The 21,296-nt window shown below is 38.2% G+C and overlaps 1 protein-coding gene across 1 annotated transcript in view; it reads right to left on the reverse strand.

Annotated features, from left to right (window-relative positions):
• Positions 1 to 21,296, reverse strand: part of SLC9A2 (solute carrier family 9 member A2) — a 97,456-nt gene that overhangs the window by 7,662 nt on the left and 68,498 nt on the right. Inside the window, exons 6-8 of the mRNA XM_029938494.1 lie at positions 14,788 to 14,877; positions 14,171 to 14,241; positions 7,915 to 8,076 (exon numbers count right to left, since the gene is read on the reverse strand). Coding sequence (XP_029794354.1) covers positions 7,915 to 8,076; positions 14,171 to 14,241; positions 14,788 to 14,877 — 323 coding nt within the window. The remainder of the gene's footprint in view (positions 1 to 7,914; positions 8,077 to 14,170; positions 14,242 to 14,787; positions 14,878 to 21,296) is intronic.

The raw sequence follows: 21,296 nt of genomic DNA on the forward strand, positions 1-21,296 counted from the left end.
CATTAGAATATTTGTAAAGACACCTTTTATAATATATATGCATATACAATCAATCAGAATTATTCAAGGATTTCATATTTGTAAAGTGACCAACTTGCTAAAATTTACTTGTAAACAGAATATCAGGGCTCCTGGCACTTTTTCACAGACATGTGCAAAGTGGCGGAAAATATGAGTCCCCCCAACACACAGGTTCCTGGACAAGGCTGAACATGGCAATGCTCTGCCTCTTGTTTCAGGTCTTGTACTATAAACAAATGTCCTTTTCACCGTCCATTGAATGACACATTTTCCACATTTTTGTGTGTTGGTGACTTCACTGTTTAAAATGACCCCCAAGCATCGGTTTGAAGTGCTGTCTAATGTTCCTAAACAAAAGAAAGCTGTGCTGTCCCTTCCAGAGAAAAGCCATGTTACACACGCTTTGCTCAAGCTGGAGTTCGATGCTGCTGGCCAGGAGAGTAACGTTAATGAAAGAGTAATATATATGAGGTGAGGTGTCTTTAAATAGAAACATACATAAAACAAGGGCATATATCATCAGTTGATGAAAATGTTGTGACCAGAAGCTCATGAGAACCGCATCCCATATTTCCCTTAGGAGCAAGTGGGCAAATTAGTGTTGATGGCAATTTAACAGAACGTAACTACCGCCAACAATGAGAACCAACTGTATTTATACAGTTTTATTCTAACTCCTTCAAAAAGGCTTTGAGAGGGCCTACAAAAATATATAGTAAAATTAAATACATAGCTAAGAAGATCAATTAAGACAATAAAGCTGAGAAGGTTAATATACATAAATCCAGGTCTTACAGAAGATGGGCTAAGGGCACACCAATTGAAGAGCATAGTTCTCATTTTTTTTTTAAATGCAAACTTGCTGTTACTGCAAATGAGCCATAATATTAATTACCCAGTGGTACTGGAGAAAAGCAAAGGAACGGACACAGAAATTTAAGGCTTCAGCATGACAGACTTCTCTAAAAATAAATGATCCATTTTTGCCTCAACCTCAGTTGCTCAACTGAGTTTTTAAGAAGCATCTTCACAGACTGAATCATTGTTGTTTAGACAGCCATCCAGGTGTCTAATCAGGAGTTTTGATCAGCAAAGTTAATTCACAGGATTTGAGAAGGACAAATGCAGTCAAGAGGTAGCAATCTTTTGGGTGTCTGATTTTCTTGTACACGTTTGATCAGCACACGTTTGTGTAACTCCAGTGATAAGAGCACAACTACCTCCCTTGTTTATACTTAAAGTATATTTACTGGAATGTAATACAAAAAGTACACAAACCTTACATGTGCAGCTCAGTGAACTATCACAAAGCAAATGTACTTGTGCAACCACTACTCAAGTAAACAAAACAGGTCAACAAAACCAGAACCTCAGACACCTCTTCATATTCCACACCCCCAACAGTCACTACTTCCTTCCCTCTTTGACAAAAACAACCACTATCCTAACTTTGGAATTCATAGAATAGTTTTGCCTGGATTTGAACTCTATATAAATGGAGTCTTTTAAATACAACAGATAGTTTTTTACTTTCTTTTTAAATTTTATTTATTATTTACAATAGGTAGTCCTTTAAATTTAGCCTCTTTTGCTTAGCATTTTATGTTGGAGACTCAACTGTGTTATTGTACGTAGCTATCATTTGTTCATTTTATTCAGTGTACAATAATATCCCATTACATGAATATATCACAATCTATCCATTTTACTATTGATGGGTATTTGGCTTACTTCCAACTTTTGGATATGACAAACAGTGCTTCTATGAATATTCCCTATATATGTATACATGGGAATATATATTATTATTGGAATATATAGGAATATATTGGAAATATATGAATATATAGGAAATTATTGGAATATAGGAATACATATGATTATGGACCATTTGAATATCCAATTTTGTAAATTTCCCTAACAAGTCTCTTGACTGTTTATTCTTCTATAGAACTGCCTTTTTCTTTTTTTTTAGACCTTTGTTAGTTTTATGTAAGGCAAGTACTTTTCCCACTTTATGGGTTTTTTTTATTCCTTTAATGAAATCTTTTCCTGTCCCAACAGTAGGAAGATATAATCTTCAAAAGTTTTATTGTTTCACCACTCACATGGGGATCTACCATACTTCTTGGATTGATACAATGTTCGATTTTGTTTTATCTCCATATGGATACCTAACTGACCCAGGATCATTTTTTTTTTTTTAAGGCCATCTCTCCTCACTGCTTTGTACTATCAATTTTGTCATTAAGAAGTATTCATATATGTGTGGGTCTATTCCAAACTTTTACTTTCTTCCACTGGTCTATTTATTCTTCTATCATTATCCAGTACCACATTGTCTCAAGCATAGGAGTTTTATATTAAGTCTTTCTACCTAATACTGCAAATCCTCCAAATGTGTTCTTCCATTTTGAAGACAATTTCATCTTGGTTAATTTGGGCCCTTTATATTTCCATAGAAATTTTAGGGCTAGATTGTCCAATGACACACGGGGATTCTGAATGGAATTGCTTTGAATCCATAGATCAATTTGAGAAGAGCCAATAATCTTATATTCAGTTTTTCTTTTTATTAATATGCTCTTTTATCTGTTTTGGACTTTCTTTGGAGAGCTTTCACACATATTCTCTAAATTTCATCTTGATGTTTGACTTTGATGTATATGAATGTTTCATGATGCCATTCTAAGTGAAGCATTTTTTAAAGTGTTCTCTTCTATTTGTTGATACTTATAAACCATCACTGATTTTTTTTTTACCATGTATTAGGAAACCTAGATAAATTAACTTACAATGTCTAATTACTTATCTGTAGGTTCTTTTGGATTTTCTCTAAAAACAATCTACTGTTTGGGAATAATGGCAGTTTTACTTATTTTCCAATCCTTAACTTTAAAATTTTTGTCTTGCCTACCATTGATACAATATTCATAGAAATAATAGTAGTAATAGGCATCCTTGTTCTTGATCTCAAGGTAAATCTTTCAACATTTCAAAATTAAAAATCATATTTGCCATAGATTTCTCATGAACTAGCTTTATTAGCTTGAGAAAGGATTTCTTCTATTTTTAGCCTACTTAGATATTTTTTCAAAAAAATATAGGATACTGAATTTCATCATACAATTTCTGGGCTTGTATTACAGATAGATAATAACCCTTGATTTTTCTCCTTTATTCAGTAAAAATAGTAAATAACTGATGATTTTTTACTCTTAAACCACACTTATATTCCTAGAATAAACCAAAAATATCATGATGTGTATTTTTTTATAGGTCTCCAGATTTGGTTTGCCAATATTATGTTTAGAATTTTTACAGAAATATTATATCCATAATTTGTCTTTCTTTTAAGTGTCTTTCTCAGGTTTAGTATCAACATTATGCCAGTCCCGTATGGCAATTTGGGAAGCTTTCCACTTTTCCTTACTTTCTGAAGAAGTTTGTGGAAGATTGGTTTTATTTTCTCCTTAAATATTTTATGGATTTACAAATAAAGCCATATAGTTTTGGGGTTTACCTTGTAGAAACGATTTCAATTACAGATTTATTTACTTAGTATTTAGAGTCTATTCAAATTTTCTGTTCTTTTATGGGTAATTTGTCATTCCCTTTTCTAATTTCCTAGCATGGTTTGCTTGTTTTCAGCCTGACTTTATTTCCTTTTTTTTTTTTAAGCCTAACTGCATTTCTAACATTTTCATTAAAGATTAAAAAAATTTCCCTCTAAAAAATGCTTTATGCAAGTTTTCATACATCCTGTTTTTCAAAATATTTTCTCATTTATAGCATAACTTCTTATTTGATCCAATTTTTATTTAACTTCCAACTAAAGGGATGTTCTACTTTTTATGCTGTTTTTTATTTTATTTTGGTTCTGATTCCCTTCTGGTAAGGGAACATACCCTATATGAAACTGTTTAAGACTTGATTGTTTATTATGTTGTTGAAATCTTCTATATCCCTATTGAAAGTTTTTCTGCTTATTCTATCATTTTCTAGGAGAAGAGCAATAGAGTTATCCACTATGATTATGAATTTGTGTATTTCTACTTGTGGTTATGTTATCATTTATAGATTTTGAGGTTATGTTATTACTTGTATGCTAATTTAGACTTTTGTACTTATTTTAGAATTGAACCTTTATCATTATGAAATGAATCTCTTTATATCCAGCAATGTTTTCCCCATAATGTTTACATTTGATGGTAATAATATAATTACACAGACTTTCATTTAGGTGCTTTAACAAGATATTTTTTTATCGTCCTTTCACTTGCAACTCTTCTGTCCCCTTAGATAGAAGTACTATCTCTTATACGCAACACCTCGTGAGCTGCATATTTTTGTCCATTTTGATCACCTATCCTTTTAACTGGAATGTTAGTATTTAATGTAATTATATTTGGGTTCAAAACTATAATCTTACTATTGCATTCTATTTGTTCTACCTCTTCTATAATTGTTTCTTCTACTTTGCTGCCTTTTTAAATTTTACTTTATTTTATTCTTTTTTTCATGTATTCTGTTGGCTCATGATGTTCTTTTACTGTTTTTTTTGTTTTTTGTTTTTTGGTTTTTTTAGTGGTGACCTGGGATTACATCATTAATCACTGACTTATTAAGCTCCAAAATAATTTTTACTATTTTCTGGACAACATAAGGTTATCAGAACACAATAACATCATTTATCTCCCTCTCAATTTATAAACTGTATTTGTTGTTAATTTTAATTCTACTTATATTCGAAACCACACAGACATTATTACTTGATGCAATTGATATTCATTTAGATAGTACAAATATTCATTTCCATTTTTTAATTTCTTCCTTCCTTCCTTCTCTATACAGAGATCTTACCCTTCTGAATTTTTTTCTTCTGTCTGAAATTTTTTATCATTCAATTTAGTATGATGGGTTTTGTCTGAAAATGTGTTCATTCTCCCTTTTTTTGAAGACTATTTTAGCAAGATATGAAACTCTAGATTATCGGTTGCTTGCTTTCAGAATTTTGTTGAAAAATAAGTTGTCAGGGTCTTTTTTTAAGTAAATAAGTCTCTTTTCGCCTCTGATCATGTTTACAATTTTCTCTTTGTGTTTTTGACTTTTAGCAGTTTTGCTAGCATGTACCTACATTTTGGTATTCTTCTTATCTAATCTGCTTGGGGTTTGTCTTTTATCTGTTTGGGGAAATGCTCAGTCATTAACTCTTAAAATACTGTTCTTACTAATTTCTCTCTCATTTCTTTCTGGAACTTTCATATAATACCATATATTTCTTACTTTATTTTCAACATTTTACATGCTGTCGCCCTCAACCCTCCACCCAGCTCTCTGCTTCATTCTGGTTATTCCTTCTGTCTTACCTTCTAATCGGTTGATCCTCTCTATAACTGTGTCTAATCTGCCTTTACACTATCAAATGAGATGCTAAATTTAGTTATTTCAGTTTTAGCTCAAATATTCCACTGAGATCTTTCCTATTTATGTAATCTCCACAATAGTGTCAAAAGTGTTGATGCCATTTTCTTTCCTTAAACATATTATTTTTATTTTAAAGTCTCTGTCTGATAACTGAATTATCTGAATCCCCTTTATGTCTGTTACTGCTATCTGTTTTTGTCTTATCTTTTTCTCGGTGTCTTTAGTAACATATTCTTGTCTACTCATATGCTTTGCATTGGTTGATAGAAACTATATATGAAAAATCATGGAAGTAGTTTAAGACTCTTTCAAATCTTATTTTCCTCTGGAGAAGATTTAAGTTTATTTCTCTCAAGCAAGCTGGGAAAGAAGAATTTCAGAATGATCATGGACTGAGAGAATTTTAGGCTAGACTTTTTTCCTTTAGGGTTAGGGAGTAGAATTTTGAAGTAATAGCCTATAGTTGGGTACAAGAACTCCTTCTTAGTAAGTACAAAATTTCAATTTTATTCTGTTTCAGCCTATTAGACTCTCAGATAACGTCTCTGTTACCCAGGGGAAAATATGGCACCAAATGCTAGTTCCATCTTCTTGGACTTCCCTTTGCTGTTGACTCTTGGCCAAGAAATTCTTCTTTGCACTCTTGCTTTCCAGGTTTTCATCAGGTTTTTAAATTATATTTTGTGTTTTTCTAGTTTTTTTCATAGGATGGTATGGTCTATAACACTGAGTCCATTACTGTCAGAAATGCAATTCTTTATTATGCCCCTTTTTGCTTCTGATTTTCTCTAAAGAAAATGTTTCAGGAGATGTGGAATGGTCAATACGGTACTCATTTACACAGCCATGCAGCCTACCATTAATTCTGTTACCTACTTCAATAACCTTAAACCTTTGCCTTTCCTCTGCTTACTGCCAGCTTCCAATGAAGTATACACAGAGAGTGAAACTAAGATTTCTTAGTGATCACAAAGATAATGAATGGCTCTCCTTTGTGAAGCTGACTGAATTATCCTTTACTACAACTGCAAATGGAATGGTGAGTAAGAAAGATCATTAATTTGTAAAGCTGTTGGGAAACAGAGATCAAGGGTAGCCCTATTTTCAACTTGAAGAAACTCAATCTCAGGGAAATGGATGGACTGGCTTAAGGTCATGTAGTGAGTTACTGCAGTGGAGGACTATAAATCAGTCACTCTGCTCAATCCACCACTGTTGCTAGCGCAATATAATGCCTTTGCCTCCAAGCCATCCTTGGCCACTATTTCTTTTTATTTTGGATTGTGTAAACTCCCATAATTTTAATAGGGTACATACAGTCTTAATAAAAATACTAGTTAATATGATTGGGTGTGTTTTGGAGCTTCCTTGTCTCATTTCAACTCTCCCATTGATAGCATTTTAATTAGGTGACATGTTCTTTAAATGTACTTGAAGCTCACTGGTGAAAGAAGAAATCAGCAGAACCTGTAATTTCTGTTATTTTTGTGTTAGGGAAGGACAGATGTTTACATAACCTCATTTGTTAACTGAGCAGTAATTTACTGTTCTGCTGTGGACTTGCTAGAAAATTCTGGGTAAGTCACTTTCCCATTCTGAGTCTTCATTTCCTCATTTTTAAAATTAGGGAGAAAGATCAGGTCAGTGGCTCTCCATTCTGGCTGCATATTGGAAATATCTGAACAACTTATAAAATACCTATACCTGGGCCTTAACACCACAGATCCTGGTTTTATTGGTGTAGGTGAGAGCCAGGCATCTGTATTATTTAAACACTCCTAAGGTATTTTTAATGTGCAGCCTGGGGTGAGAATCATCATTCCATATGATCACTACTGTTCCTTGCAAGCCTTAAACTATGATGCGTGACGAATCTATGAGGAAATAACTGTATCCCTATGTATATTTATAACACACTGTAAGATATTCCACTTCAAAATGCTTGCTAAAGAGGCACTTTTAAAAAGCACTGAATTGGGGCGCCAGGGTGGCTCAGTCGGTTAAGCTTCCAGCTTCAGCTCAGGTCACAATTTCACGGTTCATAGGTTCAAGCCCTGCATCAGGCTCTGTACTGATAGCTCAGAGCCTGGAGCCTGCTTCACATTCTGTGTCTCCCTCTCCCTCTGACCCTCCCCTGCTCGCACTGTCTGTCTCTTTCTCTCAAAAATAAATAAAAAACATTAAAAAAAATTTTTTAAAGCACTGAATTACCTCAAGAAAATATAATCAAGATATAACCATACTAAACATGACAAAGTATTTTCTGACTAGTCCATTCTAAAATAACCTAACATGATGTGACATGATGTGACTTAAGGCACACATTTCTAGGCCTCACATTTTAACCAGGATCTCATTCTTCTGCAAGGTTTTGGACATGGGTCACATGTGTTATCATCACTGGTTTCAAAAACTGAGAAAGACACACACAGGAATGCTAACGTTTATCTGTAAAGTGGTACTTACTTCAGAGACGCAAAGGAGGGAACGGTACTGATCATTCCTGTCTCTGCCATTTCAATGGCATGTTTTATTTCAAGCTTTTTATATAAAGACACAATGCTTGACTTGGGTTGGTTTTCGCGAATCAAAAGCTTCCGCAGGTATTTGTCATCAAACTTCTTAAACCTGGAAATAAGGAAAATCAGAGCTTCAATTAGTTAATACTAAACTGATCAAAAGAAGAAGAAGAAGAAGAAGAAGAAGAAGAAGAAGAAGAAGAAGAAGAAGAAGAGGAAGAAGAAGAGGAAGAAGAAGAAGAAGAAGTCTGCTTCTATCAATAAAATCATTTCTACTATACTTGGGGGAAAATTTAGTAGGAATGTTTAGCTCATCTGATCATTATACATATTTTCGCAAGTATAGACCTGAATATGTGTGCAAATATATGTGTACACAAGTGGCACTATTGTATATAGCCGTGATATACAGATATCTAACATTTACTGATTTACAGAGTAACATATGTAGGTGTTTAACATTTGCTATTTTGCTGCTTCTCCTTTCAGCAATATTACTCAAAAGTGTTGTTAATACTTCCTATCTCCAATTCCTTTCCTCAGATTTTCTCTTGCACATTCACAAATTAGGCTTTTGTCCCCAGTACTCCATTGAAGCTCCTTGTACTGAGGGCATCAGTGACCCTACCGTATAAATCCAATAGCCGATTATTAGCCCTCACCTTTCCTGACCTCTCCTGCTTAATACGTCATTTTCCAGGATGTCACACTCCTCTGAGTTCCCCCTCTTTCTCAGCCTCTTTTTTTGGGGGTATTTTTCTCCTTTTTGGCCTCTTGATGTAGAAGTGCCCAGCATTCCATCTTGGTCCTCTCTCCCGCCACTGGCTCTCTGGCCATCTTGCCCAGTGTCATGATTTTGATGGCATCTCTGTGCCAGCAACTCCCACATCTGTATCTCCTGCTCCAGCCTTGCCCCCAAGTCCCAGAAATGAATATTCAGTTGCCTAGTCAGTATCTCCACTTGGGATATCTAGTTCTCAAACTTGATGCTCCCAGACTGAACGCATCTCCTACAGTCCTTACCGTTTCAGTTAATGACCACTCCACCCGGTCACCTTTATTTCTTCCCCTTCTCTCACATGCCACATTATAGACTGAATTGTGTGCCCCTGAAAGCACACAGGTTGAAGTCCTCACACCCAGTACCTCGGAATGTGACTGTATTTGGAGATAGGGTCTTTACAATAGTAATTAAGTTAAAATGAGGTCATTAGGGCTGGTCTAATCCAATACAGCTGATGTCTCCAAAGTAAGAGGAAATTTGGACACAGACACATACAGAGGGAAGACCATGTAAAGAGGCAGGAAGAAGGCCATCTACAAGCCAAAAAAAGCGCCTGTCACAGATGCGTCCCTTGTGGACCTCAGAAGGAACCGAACTACTGATAACTTTGATTTGGACTACTAGCCCCCAGAACTGTGAGAAATTAAATTTCTACTGCTTAAACCACCCAATCTGTGGTACTCTGTTAAATGACTCTAGCAAACTAATATTCCATGTCTGCTCTATTGGCAATTTCCATTAGTCCCGCCATCAGAACACAAACATAATCCAACCATACCTCACCACCTCGATACTCCTATCTCTTGCATCCACCCTGATCCAAGACATCATCATCTCAATGGATTCTCGCAATAGGCACCCAGTTGGTCTCTCTGCTTCCAACACTCCATGCCTACAGCCTACCCTCAACACAGAAGCCAGAGCGAAGCTGATAAAATGTTAAGTCAAACCCTATGTCAACCCTGTGTCTCTCTTGAGTAAATGTACAATGACCTGGGGCCTCCACAGTTTGGAGCTGCACCTCTTAGCACTGTGCTTCTCACATCCAGCCTCACTGGCACCTTCCTGCTCTGGAAAGTTGCCAGCTCTACTCCCGCCTGTGGGGCTTTATACCCACCCTTCCTTCTACCAGGAACACTCTTCCCCCACAGTTGCAGACCCCTCTTTAAGTCTCTCCTTCAGAGCCATTTTTCAAAAAAGCTTTCCCATCCATCCCATTAAAACTTCATGCCATCTCCTTCCTATCTGCCTAACTTCCCATTCTACCACCCAGATACATTTTTCTCCATAGCATTTATCATTTTCTAACATGCTATATAATTTGTTTATCTTGCTTTCTGTACCGTAGCTCTAGAAGTACATATGGGCAGAGACTTTTTGTTTTTGGGTTTTTTTTCCACTTTTTTCCTGTATCACCAGTGCCTAGGATGGTCCCTGGAGCACTATAAACATGGATGGTAGAACAGATCATTTGTCTCAATCCCTCCCTGTATCTAACCGTCTGCCCTATTACTTGGCAGTGTCCTTCCACAATGGCCTAGGTGACCTGTGCTGCCCTGTTTCCTGTCACTGGCTTCAATAATGTTACTTGCTCTGGTCAGTGGCTACAGCAGACATGAAGATTGGGGCAGAGGCTTAAAATAGACTTGTTGGCTTCCACTTGCACTTGCCTATTGAAGCATACCTCTTTTGTTTCCACAAATGCCATGAGAAGGATACACACGGAGGGACTCATTAGTCCCAGGACAAAGATGAAAGCCACATGATGCAGAGCTCTGTCACCCCAATCACATCCAGGAAGGCCAGCGGGATCAGCTGACAACTAGCCAACCCCCTGAAGCATGAGCAAGTCCTGTCCACATCAGCTTGGTGCAGCCGAGACCCTGGACTCTCAGATTCATGACTAACATGCTTTAATAATGTGACTGTTGTTTGAGCAGCTGTGTATTGGGGCAGTTGGTTATGTAACATTATTATGCCAACAGGTAAGCAAAATAGCATGCAATAAACATACATTGAGAAAGAAAGAAATGCATTACAGTGATCACCATAAGTCTGAAGAGGTTTATAGGTACACCTGTCCTATGAAAGGAAACAATGTGAACCCTCATTCTTGGCACCAGTCATTTGTTCTAAACTGGAGGGCTATGAATCGTTAAAGAGAGCCATCCTTTCCACTGGGGCCACTACACTAAACACAGGGCTAACTTCTTTCTAAGTTTATTCTCAACTTTGTGTTAGGCCCATTGGGCCAGGACTCCTGGCATCAGCAACACATCTTTTTATATTTTATTTTCTTTAATGTTTATTTATTTATTTTGAGAGAGAGAAAGCAAGCAAGTAGGGGAGGGGCTGAGACAGAGAGAGAGAGAGAGAGAATCTCACACAGGCTCTGTGTCTTAGTGCAGAGTCCAATGCAGGGCTCAGTCTCACAAACTGTGAGATCAGGAGCTGAGCCCAAATCTAGAGTCTAACCTACTGGGCCACCCAGGGGCCCCACAGCAACACATCTCTTTAGACTTTTGTTATTTTTCTTATTGCTTTGGCTTTTTACTGGAGATCAACAAAAGGAAGAATTAACATGAAGGGCAATGACAGCTGATCTACTTAGCCTAGGAACTGAGTACTTTCTTTTCTTTATTTCCACAACTTTCATTTCTTTGCCAAGCGACACCTCGGTGCTTTCTTCCTTTTCCCATCATTAGACAACTTTCAGAGTCTGAGAAACTTCTCTACTCACAGGATTATGCCTTACCCTTTCTCAAAGCATCAAATGCCTCACGAATTCTCTGGCAAGACCACTAGAAATTTACAGCATAAGGATTCCAGACGAAATGGAAAGATAGCCCACATACCTAAACCATCCACTTCTTTATATATGATCTTTAACATCAACAATCATGCACATACCAGAGATAGGATCTGCGGAGGGCTAATTTTAAAAATGGCCTGCGTCAGCACCAAATTCCTCCCTACCCACACACATTTCCCTGCTCTACCTGCAGTATACGGTGTACTTGACAATCCAGAGAAGTATTTGAAATCTACCTGGAGAGTATCAGGCATGGAAATATACGGGAGTTAAATGAAGTATGTATACTGTGGAGAAAAATGTGGGACGACACGCAGCAATATTACCTTTCAGACAGGAAATCAGAGTTGGCTCTGCCCTCTTTAGTATTTATGGTCCAGTTGCCCTGGGGGCATGTACATGTCAGCCTGGAGCAGACTCACGTACCCCAGAGACAGAGTGTCTCTGCCTGCAAGACAGGATGTTGCCCGACTTTTCTCTGATTGTCCAGACCAGATCCACGTGATCACAATGTCCACCAATTCCTGCTACCACTGCCCCAGCGGCTGCTGAGCTCATGACTACATCTACTCATGTCTACTTCCTCTTTTTGGGAGGCAGAGGGGTGGTATAAATCTTTAACTCAATCTCCCCTTTGGAATGGAACCAACTCTTGTGGGCAACTACACTCTCCTGTCCCTCCGGGGAAGGGTGGGATGCCAGAGAAGGGAGAAACGTGGTCGGGTGGAAAGGGAGGATGTAGGTAGAAAATGGCCGGGCTGAGAAAACGAGAGAGGGAGAGACAGACAGACAGACAGAGACAGAAAGGCAGAAAGTCTATGTCTCTGGCATGGCAAAGACAAGGATTAGTCTTCTTAGGAAGGTTCCAGGGACATGGAGCAGGGCAGCATAGAAAGTCACAGCAGGGATGGGCAGGTTCTCTCGTCTGCCTCCTGCCTGCAAAACTGTAAATCCTTCCCCCCCTCCCACATGTTCACAATGGAGATTTTAGTTTGCTTTATTACTTTGTGCTCCTATGCGCCTAACTGGGCACTCTCTCCGTACAAATAAAATACTTTTTCTTTACTTATAAAGTTAGGCTAGGTCCCAGGAGTTTTTCTACCTTAGTAGAAAACTGTGGCCAGGTTTATAAATGTTGCTCTAGCACTTAAAGTCTCACTTAATGACCACACACACACGCCTGTCTGCTGTGTGACTGTTTTTGCTACCTTTATTTTATAGTAAAATTTTAAAGTCCTGAGTTCATGGTTTATACTTCTCGTGTAACCAAGCATCATATCAGAACGTGTGAACAAACAGTAAGCACTCAAAAACTCGCTGATGTCAAACGGCATAAATTGGTCAGTTGGTCAACTTCATGTAAATGAGCAGGGGGAGGGAGGGAGCTAGTAGCAAGTTAGGAAAGCAAAGGCAAGGAGAGGAATCTACTAAACTATAGTTTAAATCTGTCCATCTGTCTCCTTCAAAAGGCTTTCCTAACCAGCGATGCATTGGTAAATGTTAACAAATTGTTTTGAGAAAAACCTGGAAAAGGCCATGGTGTAGATAGCATATGTCAGTTCCAGGGCATGCTCCCACCATGGCTGACTCAACCTACCCATGGGGATGGCCCAGAAGGCACACGGTCAGCTCCTGGTGGCGGGGTGGGCTGACTCCTGCACCTGCAGTCCTCAACCCTGCTGTCACATCTACTCCTTCCTGCTTGATCCCATGAGTCTGTTTTTCAGTTTATATGAAAGCATGTACCTAATTCTGCCTGGCTAACATACCTTGGAATTTCAACTCTAAGATCCTCGAAGAGAAGCACTGAATCTTATTTATCCGCCACGGAGCCTTAAAAGGTTAAAACAAAACAAAAACAGAAGCAAACAAACAAAAATGGATGACAGACACATTGATATAAGCACACATAATCTTTCATGTAAGTGTAGATCTAAAAATCTTTGCTATTTTTATTAATACTTGTTATTCTATTTATATCCTCAGGTGCTCTGAAACTCTGCATTTGACAAAGCCCCTCAACAAGTGTGGGAGAACAAACAGTAACAATACCCACAGTTTTTAACCAAATAGACTCATTCTTCAGCATCCTTTGCAATGAGAAGTGCCCATATGAGAGGCCCCTGTAGGGCCAGGCCATGTATGTAACTGGAAGAATTCTGTGAAAGCCTCTGATAACTTCATTCCGGAAGAAGCTGATACATATTCTTTGTCTCTTCATTACCTTTCTTCCTATGCACAGCCTGGAATGCATGCATGATGACTAATGCTGGAGCAGTCATTCTGGTCTAAGAGGCAACCTTGGAAATAGAAGTTGTTAGTGGATTCACCTAGACAGAAGGGTCCTGGGATCACGGCGGCCTCTGAAGCAGAGCTCACCCATTAACACACCTACATTGCTTACTGATTTCTGGCTTTTGACAGAAGAGAAAATTAAGCTTCTATCTTGTTCCAGGTCCTTGTGGTTGTTTGACTTTATCTTAAAGGATAGAGGCTGGCCCAGCACGGGAAAGATTTGCAACTCCAAAAAATAACGCAGGTCAGTAAGTCCTGCTTCCAGAGCAAGCCATAGCCCCTTCAGAATACAGTGGCGTAAGATCTTCTTACTTGTCTCTCCAAAAGTTGTGTCCCCAATGTCCACAAACATCTTCGATCCCAGTCTTCACGTGATCAAAAAACTAAAACAGAAAATGCAGCCTCTTGATTAATTTTTTCCTGGAATCACTAATTTCCACTCTACTTCTATCACTTCTAAACTCTGAAGATGCTGACTGATTTTGGTGTTTGTTGTGGCCGGGTTGTTTGTTTTGTTTTATTTCTTCCAAAAGCCACTAAAAAAAATTCATCTCCAAAGTGATGCTTATTATATCGATATAAGTCAACTCTCAAGTTAGTTTTTTCATTGTAATAGTTTGCTCATAATTTTGGAAAATATGAAATATGGTGATAATTCTCCAACAGAAATGTTTTCAGGTTGAAGGAAGTAATAAGAGGGATTTCTTGTGCCCGTATTCCCAAGGGGTCTAGCAGGCTTATTTGGAGAAGCCACTGTGGGCTGTGCTCAATCTAGACCCCCAACGTATGCCTTTCTTGGCCCTCCTTCCCTTTTAAACTCTGCCATTTCCCACTCCTTCAGGAAATGAGCATCTTAATATCAAATGGCCGACTGAATCCAACAATTTTTTCTCTTATCATTTAAATCATTATACTATATTAACACTTACCCGGCAATGGATTTCTTCACTGACTGCTTGCTGTTTCTTATTGGACCTCTTAACATCTAGAAATTCCACCAGTGGTCGGATAGTAATTCCCTACACAGAAAAAAAAAAAAGTGTATCTTCTTATAAAATTAAGTTAAAAATTCAAGGATAACTTTTATTCTTCTAAGCTTTGATAACCAACAAAAGATATCCTCCTCTACTAGAAACAAAACAATGGACAAAGTTCAAGACATTGCAAACAAACTCTAAGTAAGTAATTCTAAGAAACAAAGAGAGAAATTCCAAGAAATAATAAAATATTAACCAAGTCAGAGGAATCACCTACTTGCAGCATTCACAGAAAACTTCTCAGTATTCTTATATTCATTATTTTATTAAAATCATTTTAATTGTACTTCCACTGCACACACGTTAGAGTCTTGGGCATTGCTGACACAACAATAAATAGTTAAGGCACTCAGCTCTAGGACTCTGTAGTTTTATAAGAAGGATATACCAAAAACAGTTACAAAGTAGGCAAAGGGAGAATGAGAGATACACAGGAAGCCCATCCAGGAAGGCTTCCCAGAGAGGGAACACTGGGTAACAGTCTTAAAAGACATTGGAACCGTATCATAGCTGGACGAAACACGAGCAAAGAATCGGCAGTGAGACAGGGTACAGAGGGGGCTGGACATATTTGTGAACTTGAAAAATGGACAGAACCATAAACTATTTAGTAATCTAAGAAGAAAAAGAAAATATCCCTAACACAATTAAAAAAAATACATCTGCCAGAAATCTTTCGTGAACATCTGACTTAATCATTAAACATTAAAAGCCTTTCCATTAGAACTAGAAATAACAGAAGGATACTCCTTATCTGCTATTTGACACAGTTCTGCTTGTCCCAGTCAATTTAATAAGAGACAAACAGGTAGAAGTAGAGATTATAAAAGTGAAAGAACAAGATTTTTGCTGCTCATTAATGATCTTGTTTTTGTCCGAAAATATCTAAGACAATCTTTTTTCATTAAAAAATACGAAGAACGTTTAATAGTGATGAGACATAAACTCAACAGGCACAAATCTATTCCATATCCTAATTTAAAAAAAGAAACAGAATACTTACATGAGAGAACATATATATGTGTGTGTGTGTGTGTGTGTGTGTGTGTGTGTGTGTGTATTAGTGGGCTAGTATATAATATATAAAATATACACTGGTATACTCCATACATACCAAATATATATTATATGCTCTATATATGCATATATACAAACTATATAATCCCATCAGGAAATGCACAAAACGTTTGTAAAAATAACTATAAAAATTAATAAAAGGATATTCAAAAGATTTGAGTTTTAAAAAGACACAGTTCCTAGATGGGATTATATGACAGTATGATGCTGACAATTTTATCTCAGTACATGCAGCAAAATTCTGATAACAGATTCCAAAGTATTTTTACTAACAGAACTTGAGAGGTGAGCTCTAAATTAGTCTGGAAGAGTACAGGTAACCAGGAAACCAGAGAAGAAGAATGATGGGGAACTTACAGACATCAAAACGAACAACCAGCTAATAGACTTAAAATTGTGAGACACTAGCTCTAAAATAGGGAGGTAAGGAGGTGGTGAGAATGTGGGGTCACGGAAGATCCCCAAGGCTGCTGCACGGTAGGCAGATGGCTGGCCCTACTTGACATGGGGAACGCATGCCCGGGGGGCAGGGGAGTATTGGGTTTTGGGGGGATTGGTACACATATTGAGACACGTTCCCTGCCATGCATTTGATTTTGTCTCGCCCTTTTGCATGTCTTTAAGAATGTTTTTGATAACATAAACCGTGACCCTCTCTCTATCTCTCTCTCACACACACTTTTTAAAAGAGATTATCCACTGTGTTCTATCAATCAGCTCTGGGAATTTTTAAGTTTAATTTTGACTTTCTGGAGTATGAACTGATTTTGACCAAATTTGGGATAAAACAGACATTATGTTCTATTTGCATTTCAGTCTGTCACTTTGAAATAATATAAAAGGTAATACACAGTTTTCCAATCAACATGCATTTGGTAATTTTTAACTTATGTAAATGAAAATAGGCGTAAACATGTGGTTTACAGAAATAGGTGATTCCATTGAACTCAAGACTCCATGAAGGCACTGACTTCATAATCACTCCAGGAAAAAAAATTCAATAAAAATCAGTCGTGTAGAAACTATGTCATGTGGTTTAAGGACACCAGCTGTTGTTTTGTGTGGTTTTTTTCTATCAGTATCCATTTAGTAAAAATAAAAGTGTTGTAAATACGCCTAGTCATTGGAAACATGGGACATAAAAATAAAGACAGGACACGGGCTCCAATCCACATGTGGGCCCCTTCCACTGGACAGATGATCTAGAAGGTAATGTGCGGCCACAAATAAAACAAAACTGATCAACTACAAAAAGCAAGCGTGGCCTGGTGCCTAGTGCAAATTCAGTTTCTAAAAACACCACCTATTTTAGTTTATAATTTTTTAAATAATTTTTTTGTTTTATTGATTTTTGAGACAGAGAGAGACAGAGCACGAGTGGGGAGGGGCAGAGAGAGAGAGGGAGACCCAGAATCTGAAACAGGCTCCAGGCTGTGAGCTGTCAGCACAGAACCTGATGCGAGGCTCAAACCCACGAACCATGAGACCATGAGCTGAGCCAAAGTCGGCTGCTTAACCAACTGAGCCACCCTGGTGCCCCAATTTTGGTTTATAACTAATAAAATGGTGGGTTATATGCAATGGGTCACTGGAACTATCTTTTAACAACCTGTTCTTAAACAGCTATTTTAAGAGTCTCCTATTTGCTGTTAGAGTATCTGCACTTGTCATGTCATGCCAACAGGAATTATTTGATAGGTGCCTCTCCTTCCCTTCTTCCTTCCTTCCTTAATCCATCTATTTTGGAGGCAGAGTACGTGGCGTCTGCGTATGTCATATTAAGTTCCCCAAGCTGTATGCTCTATTCTAGGAGCCCTGGGTCTTGGGTTGGGAGAAACAAAGGGCGAAAACAACCACAACCACTCACCCTTGGGAAGGCACCTAATTTTACCACACTGGAAAATGTATAATTTAGGTCACTTGGGAAGCAACTTGATCAACTTGTTACCATCTGTGTAGGTTAAAAAAAAAATAAGGAAACTCCTTGGTTTTCTATCAAACCACTGAAAAATGTATGTGCGAAGTACGAGTTAAATGTTTGCCCACTCATTCGGCTTTGGTACAATGAACACAACAACAGGGCAAGGCGAGACCTGATGCGTCGAAGGGAGGATTGACAGCAGGTGTGAACAGAAGGACAGCGAGGTGAGCGTGGTTTTTCACCCGGTGCCACTCATTTCCACCTGCCCTGCCTGCTTCTGCGCCCAGTAACGAGTCATGAAAAAGAAATGTCTGATTAAGTAATGAGCATTCTTTTGGTTTGAGCTTTGGGAAGAAAATGATTTGGTCTGTTGGTTATTTTTAATTAAATTTTACCAAAAAAAAAAAAAAACAAAAAAGGAGGGGGGTGGGGAAGAACTACCTTATATTTCTTTGCTGATTTAGCAGACAATTTCCAGAACTTGAGGAAACTCTCTTATCTCTCTTATTAAAAAATGTTGCTATCATTGCCATGCATATCCCGTATTCTACGTAAGGCTGTGCTCACATTACACACTTGGTCACAGAGATTATAAACTCAGTTGCACACACCGTACTTATTTGTGAAGGGGATAAGTGGGCAAGAACCATAAAAGTGTTCACATGGTGCTCACGCTCTTCACCCCACAGCCTCCCGGCCTCTGTGTATCTTTCCGAGCTTAACTACATTGCCCGGAATCTGGCCATCATACAGACGTCTCTTCCCCTCAACCAAGTCTTCCCTTTCCTGTGCCATCAGTGTTTCTCTCTATTGTACCAGCATTCAGGAATGCTACTATGGGCTCCTACCTTTAAAAAACACAAACAAAAGCCCACATGGTCCCCTCTAGCTACTAGCCCTTTCCTCTCCCAGATCTCAACAGACTTGCCTTAGGTCTTCTGTCCCCAATTTCTCTTTATCTTTCTCCCTGGAATCCAATTGATTGCTGTTTCCTTGCCATCTAACCCCAGCCTCTTGTGAAGATGTCCACTCATCACAGGCTTGCTGCATCCAACAGTCCACTCTCTGTTCCCAACTCACCTGCCATGTGCCCCCTGTGTCACAGTTGCCAGAACTTTCTGCGTCCTGAACACTTTCTTCACCTGACCTCTGGAGGAAGTCTTGATTTCCCCCCCACTGTGCTATCCACATTTTTCATTCTTCTAGGCTGGTCCTGAACATTTTCTTGACTTCTCATTATCGATAGGCCTCCTTTTCTGTATTCCTTCTGTGTTCACTCCTGAATGGTTTTTTCCAGACTCATGCTTTACAAACCATGTATATACCAATAAGTCTCAAATTTCTATCTCCCAGTGAGAAGATAGCTTCTCCCTTAAACTAACTCACTCACTCTCTCTCTCTCTCCAAATATATATATATATATGTATATATAATTACCTAGTCAATATTTCCATTTAGATGTCTAACAGGCATTCATTCATGTCCAAAACTGAACACCTGATTCCCCACCCTTCAAACCCAATACTATCATGGTATTAAATTAAACATTGCCTTCTCTCACCTGGTTGCTCAGTCATGAACCCCTGGAGCTATCCTTGACTGTGCTTTCTCCCACATCCTAAATCATTCTCTCTCTATATTTTTTAATCTTAAAAAAATCTGATCACCTAGCTCATTTAGGATCAGAATGAATTTTTGTTAATTTCATAGCTCTCCACTTAGTAATGGTGTATGTTAATTAAATATGGAATGTGTCACTGGTACATATGTATCTTAAATATGACCACTCATTTAACAAATTAAAGCACATTTGAAGGTCCTTACAATATCTATAGAATAGTTAGCATCATTGGCCCCATTTGAAAGGCTAAGTCAGCAGAGATACTTGTTGCGGGGAAAGGCCAGCTTGCTTCGGGTCCTGAATGTCCCACCCATCCTTGCAGAGGGTACCAATAATGCAGGACCTCAACCGTTTGTCCCCAGGCCATGTTTCAGGACTGCATTTGCAACAAGCAACACTGAGAAATGAGGTAATATCGCCCTCAAGACAAAGAGTGATAGATTCTCAAGCTCAGTGCCCGTGTCCTGCCTCCTGCCATGTACCGCTCGTGCAGATCTCCATCCTGAGCCCTCTGTGGGGAAACCCGGGGGATGGAACAGACACAAACCAACACGAAGCTCTGGCTACTGCTTTGGCCATGCGTGTGAAAGCCCCTTGTCTCTGAATCAGGAGTCCGATGTCTTCTGCAAGTATCCATGGAAATTTGACAAGCAAGTTAAACTTATTAACTTGCAAACAAGGTAAAAATCCCAGATGCTCTACAGTTCTGAACAACGACTTACAACAGCACCGATCTGCAGTGGAGACAGAGTCTGTCCTTGCTTGAATTTCGTTCAACCCTGCTACCTGATGGACTTCTAGATAACCACTGAATGGATTTCCAGAATTCTGAGGGTCTGCTATATGATTATAAGAATTAAATAATAACCAAATTGTAGATTGTTCTCCATTTTTTCTTCCAAAGAAAACTACAATGAAGGGCATTGTTTTTCTTTCTTCTATTACCATTTTACTTAGTGTCATAATTAAAACAGGGCAAACCATCAGGCTAAAACATCAAGCTAGTAGTTTGCATCAAGTACTATATTTACATACATTTCTTCTCTTCTGCCTGGAGGGATATACTATTATCCAGATCTTATACTAAGTACACAGCAGCTCACAGAGGCTATTCTGGACATTAACTATCAGAATATCAATCAGAATCTCAACTCAGGACAGCCTTACTCCAATGTCTGTGCTTTCTACTACTGGACTCTACCTTCTTGAATATAATTTTAAAACAAGAGAGACAGCTTATATTTTATGTATCATTACCAATCTTATCTAAAAGAAAAGGAATTGACATTCCCAAGGGATCAGATTGTTTACTCACTCAATATTCCACAAGCAAGACTGAATTCTGGAAGCATGTTAATGTGCTTCATAAAGAGGCTACTTTCTCTAATTACCAACATGACGAAGGAACGCTAAAATTCTCATTATAAGTCTAGGTGTCAAACAATAAACCATATGGCACATGGAATTCTATTTTAGAATATAGTGCTAATAACTCAACAGTATCATGTAAGAAATAATGAAATAAGGGGAAAGGCATTTTGAAGTTTCATGATAGGTCCATCAACATAAAAGATTTCTGGTATGTTTATAGCCCATTTAAGTTATTTTCTTCCAGGCTTCTTTCCCCGAGTTCCTTAATTATTGGTGTATTCTGGGAAAAAATACCCTTTCTGAAGGAAGTGTATGTGTGTGTGTGTTCGTGCGCGCGCACACACGTGTGTGTTCATAACCTAGAGTCTCTTAAGAGCTAGATCCGTGGGCGCCTGGGTGGCTCTGTCAGTT

This window comes from Suricata suricatta, chromosome 4 (assembly GCF_006229205.1).
Source record: "Suricata suricatta isolate VVHF042 chromosome 4, meerkat_22Aug2017_6uvM2_HiC, whole genome shotgun sequence".
In the NCBI taxonomy this organism is placed as follows: Eukaryota; Metazoa; Chordata; class Mammalia; order Carnivora; family Herpestidae; genus Suricata; species Suricata suricatta.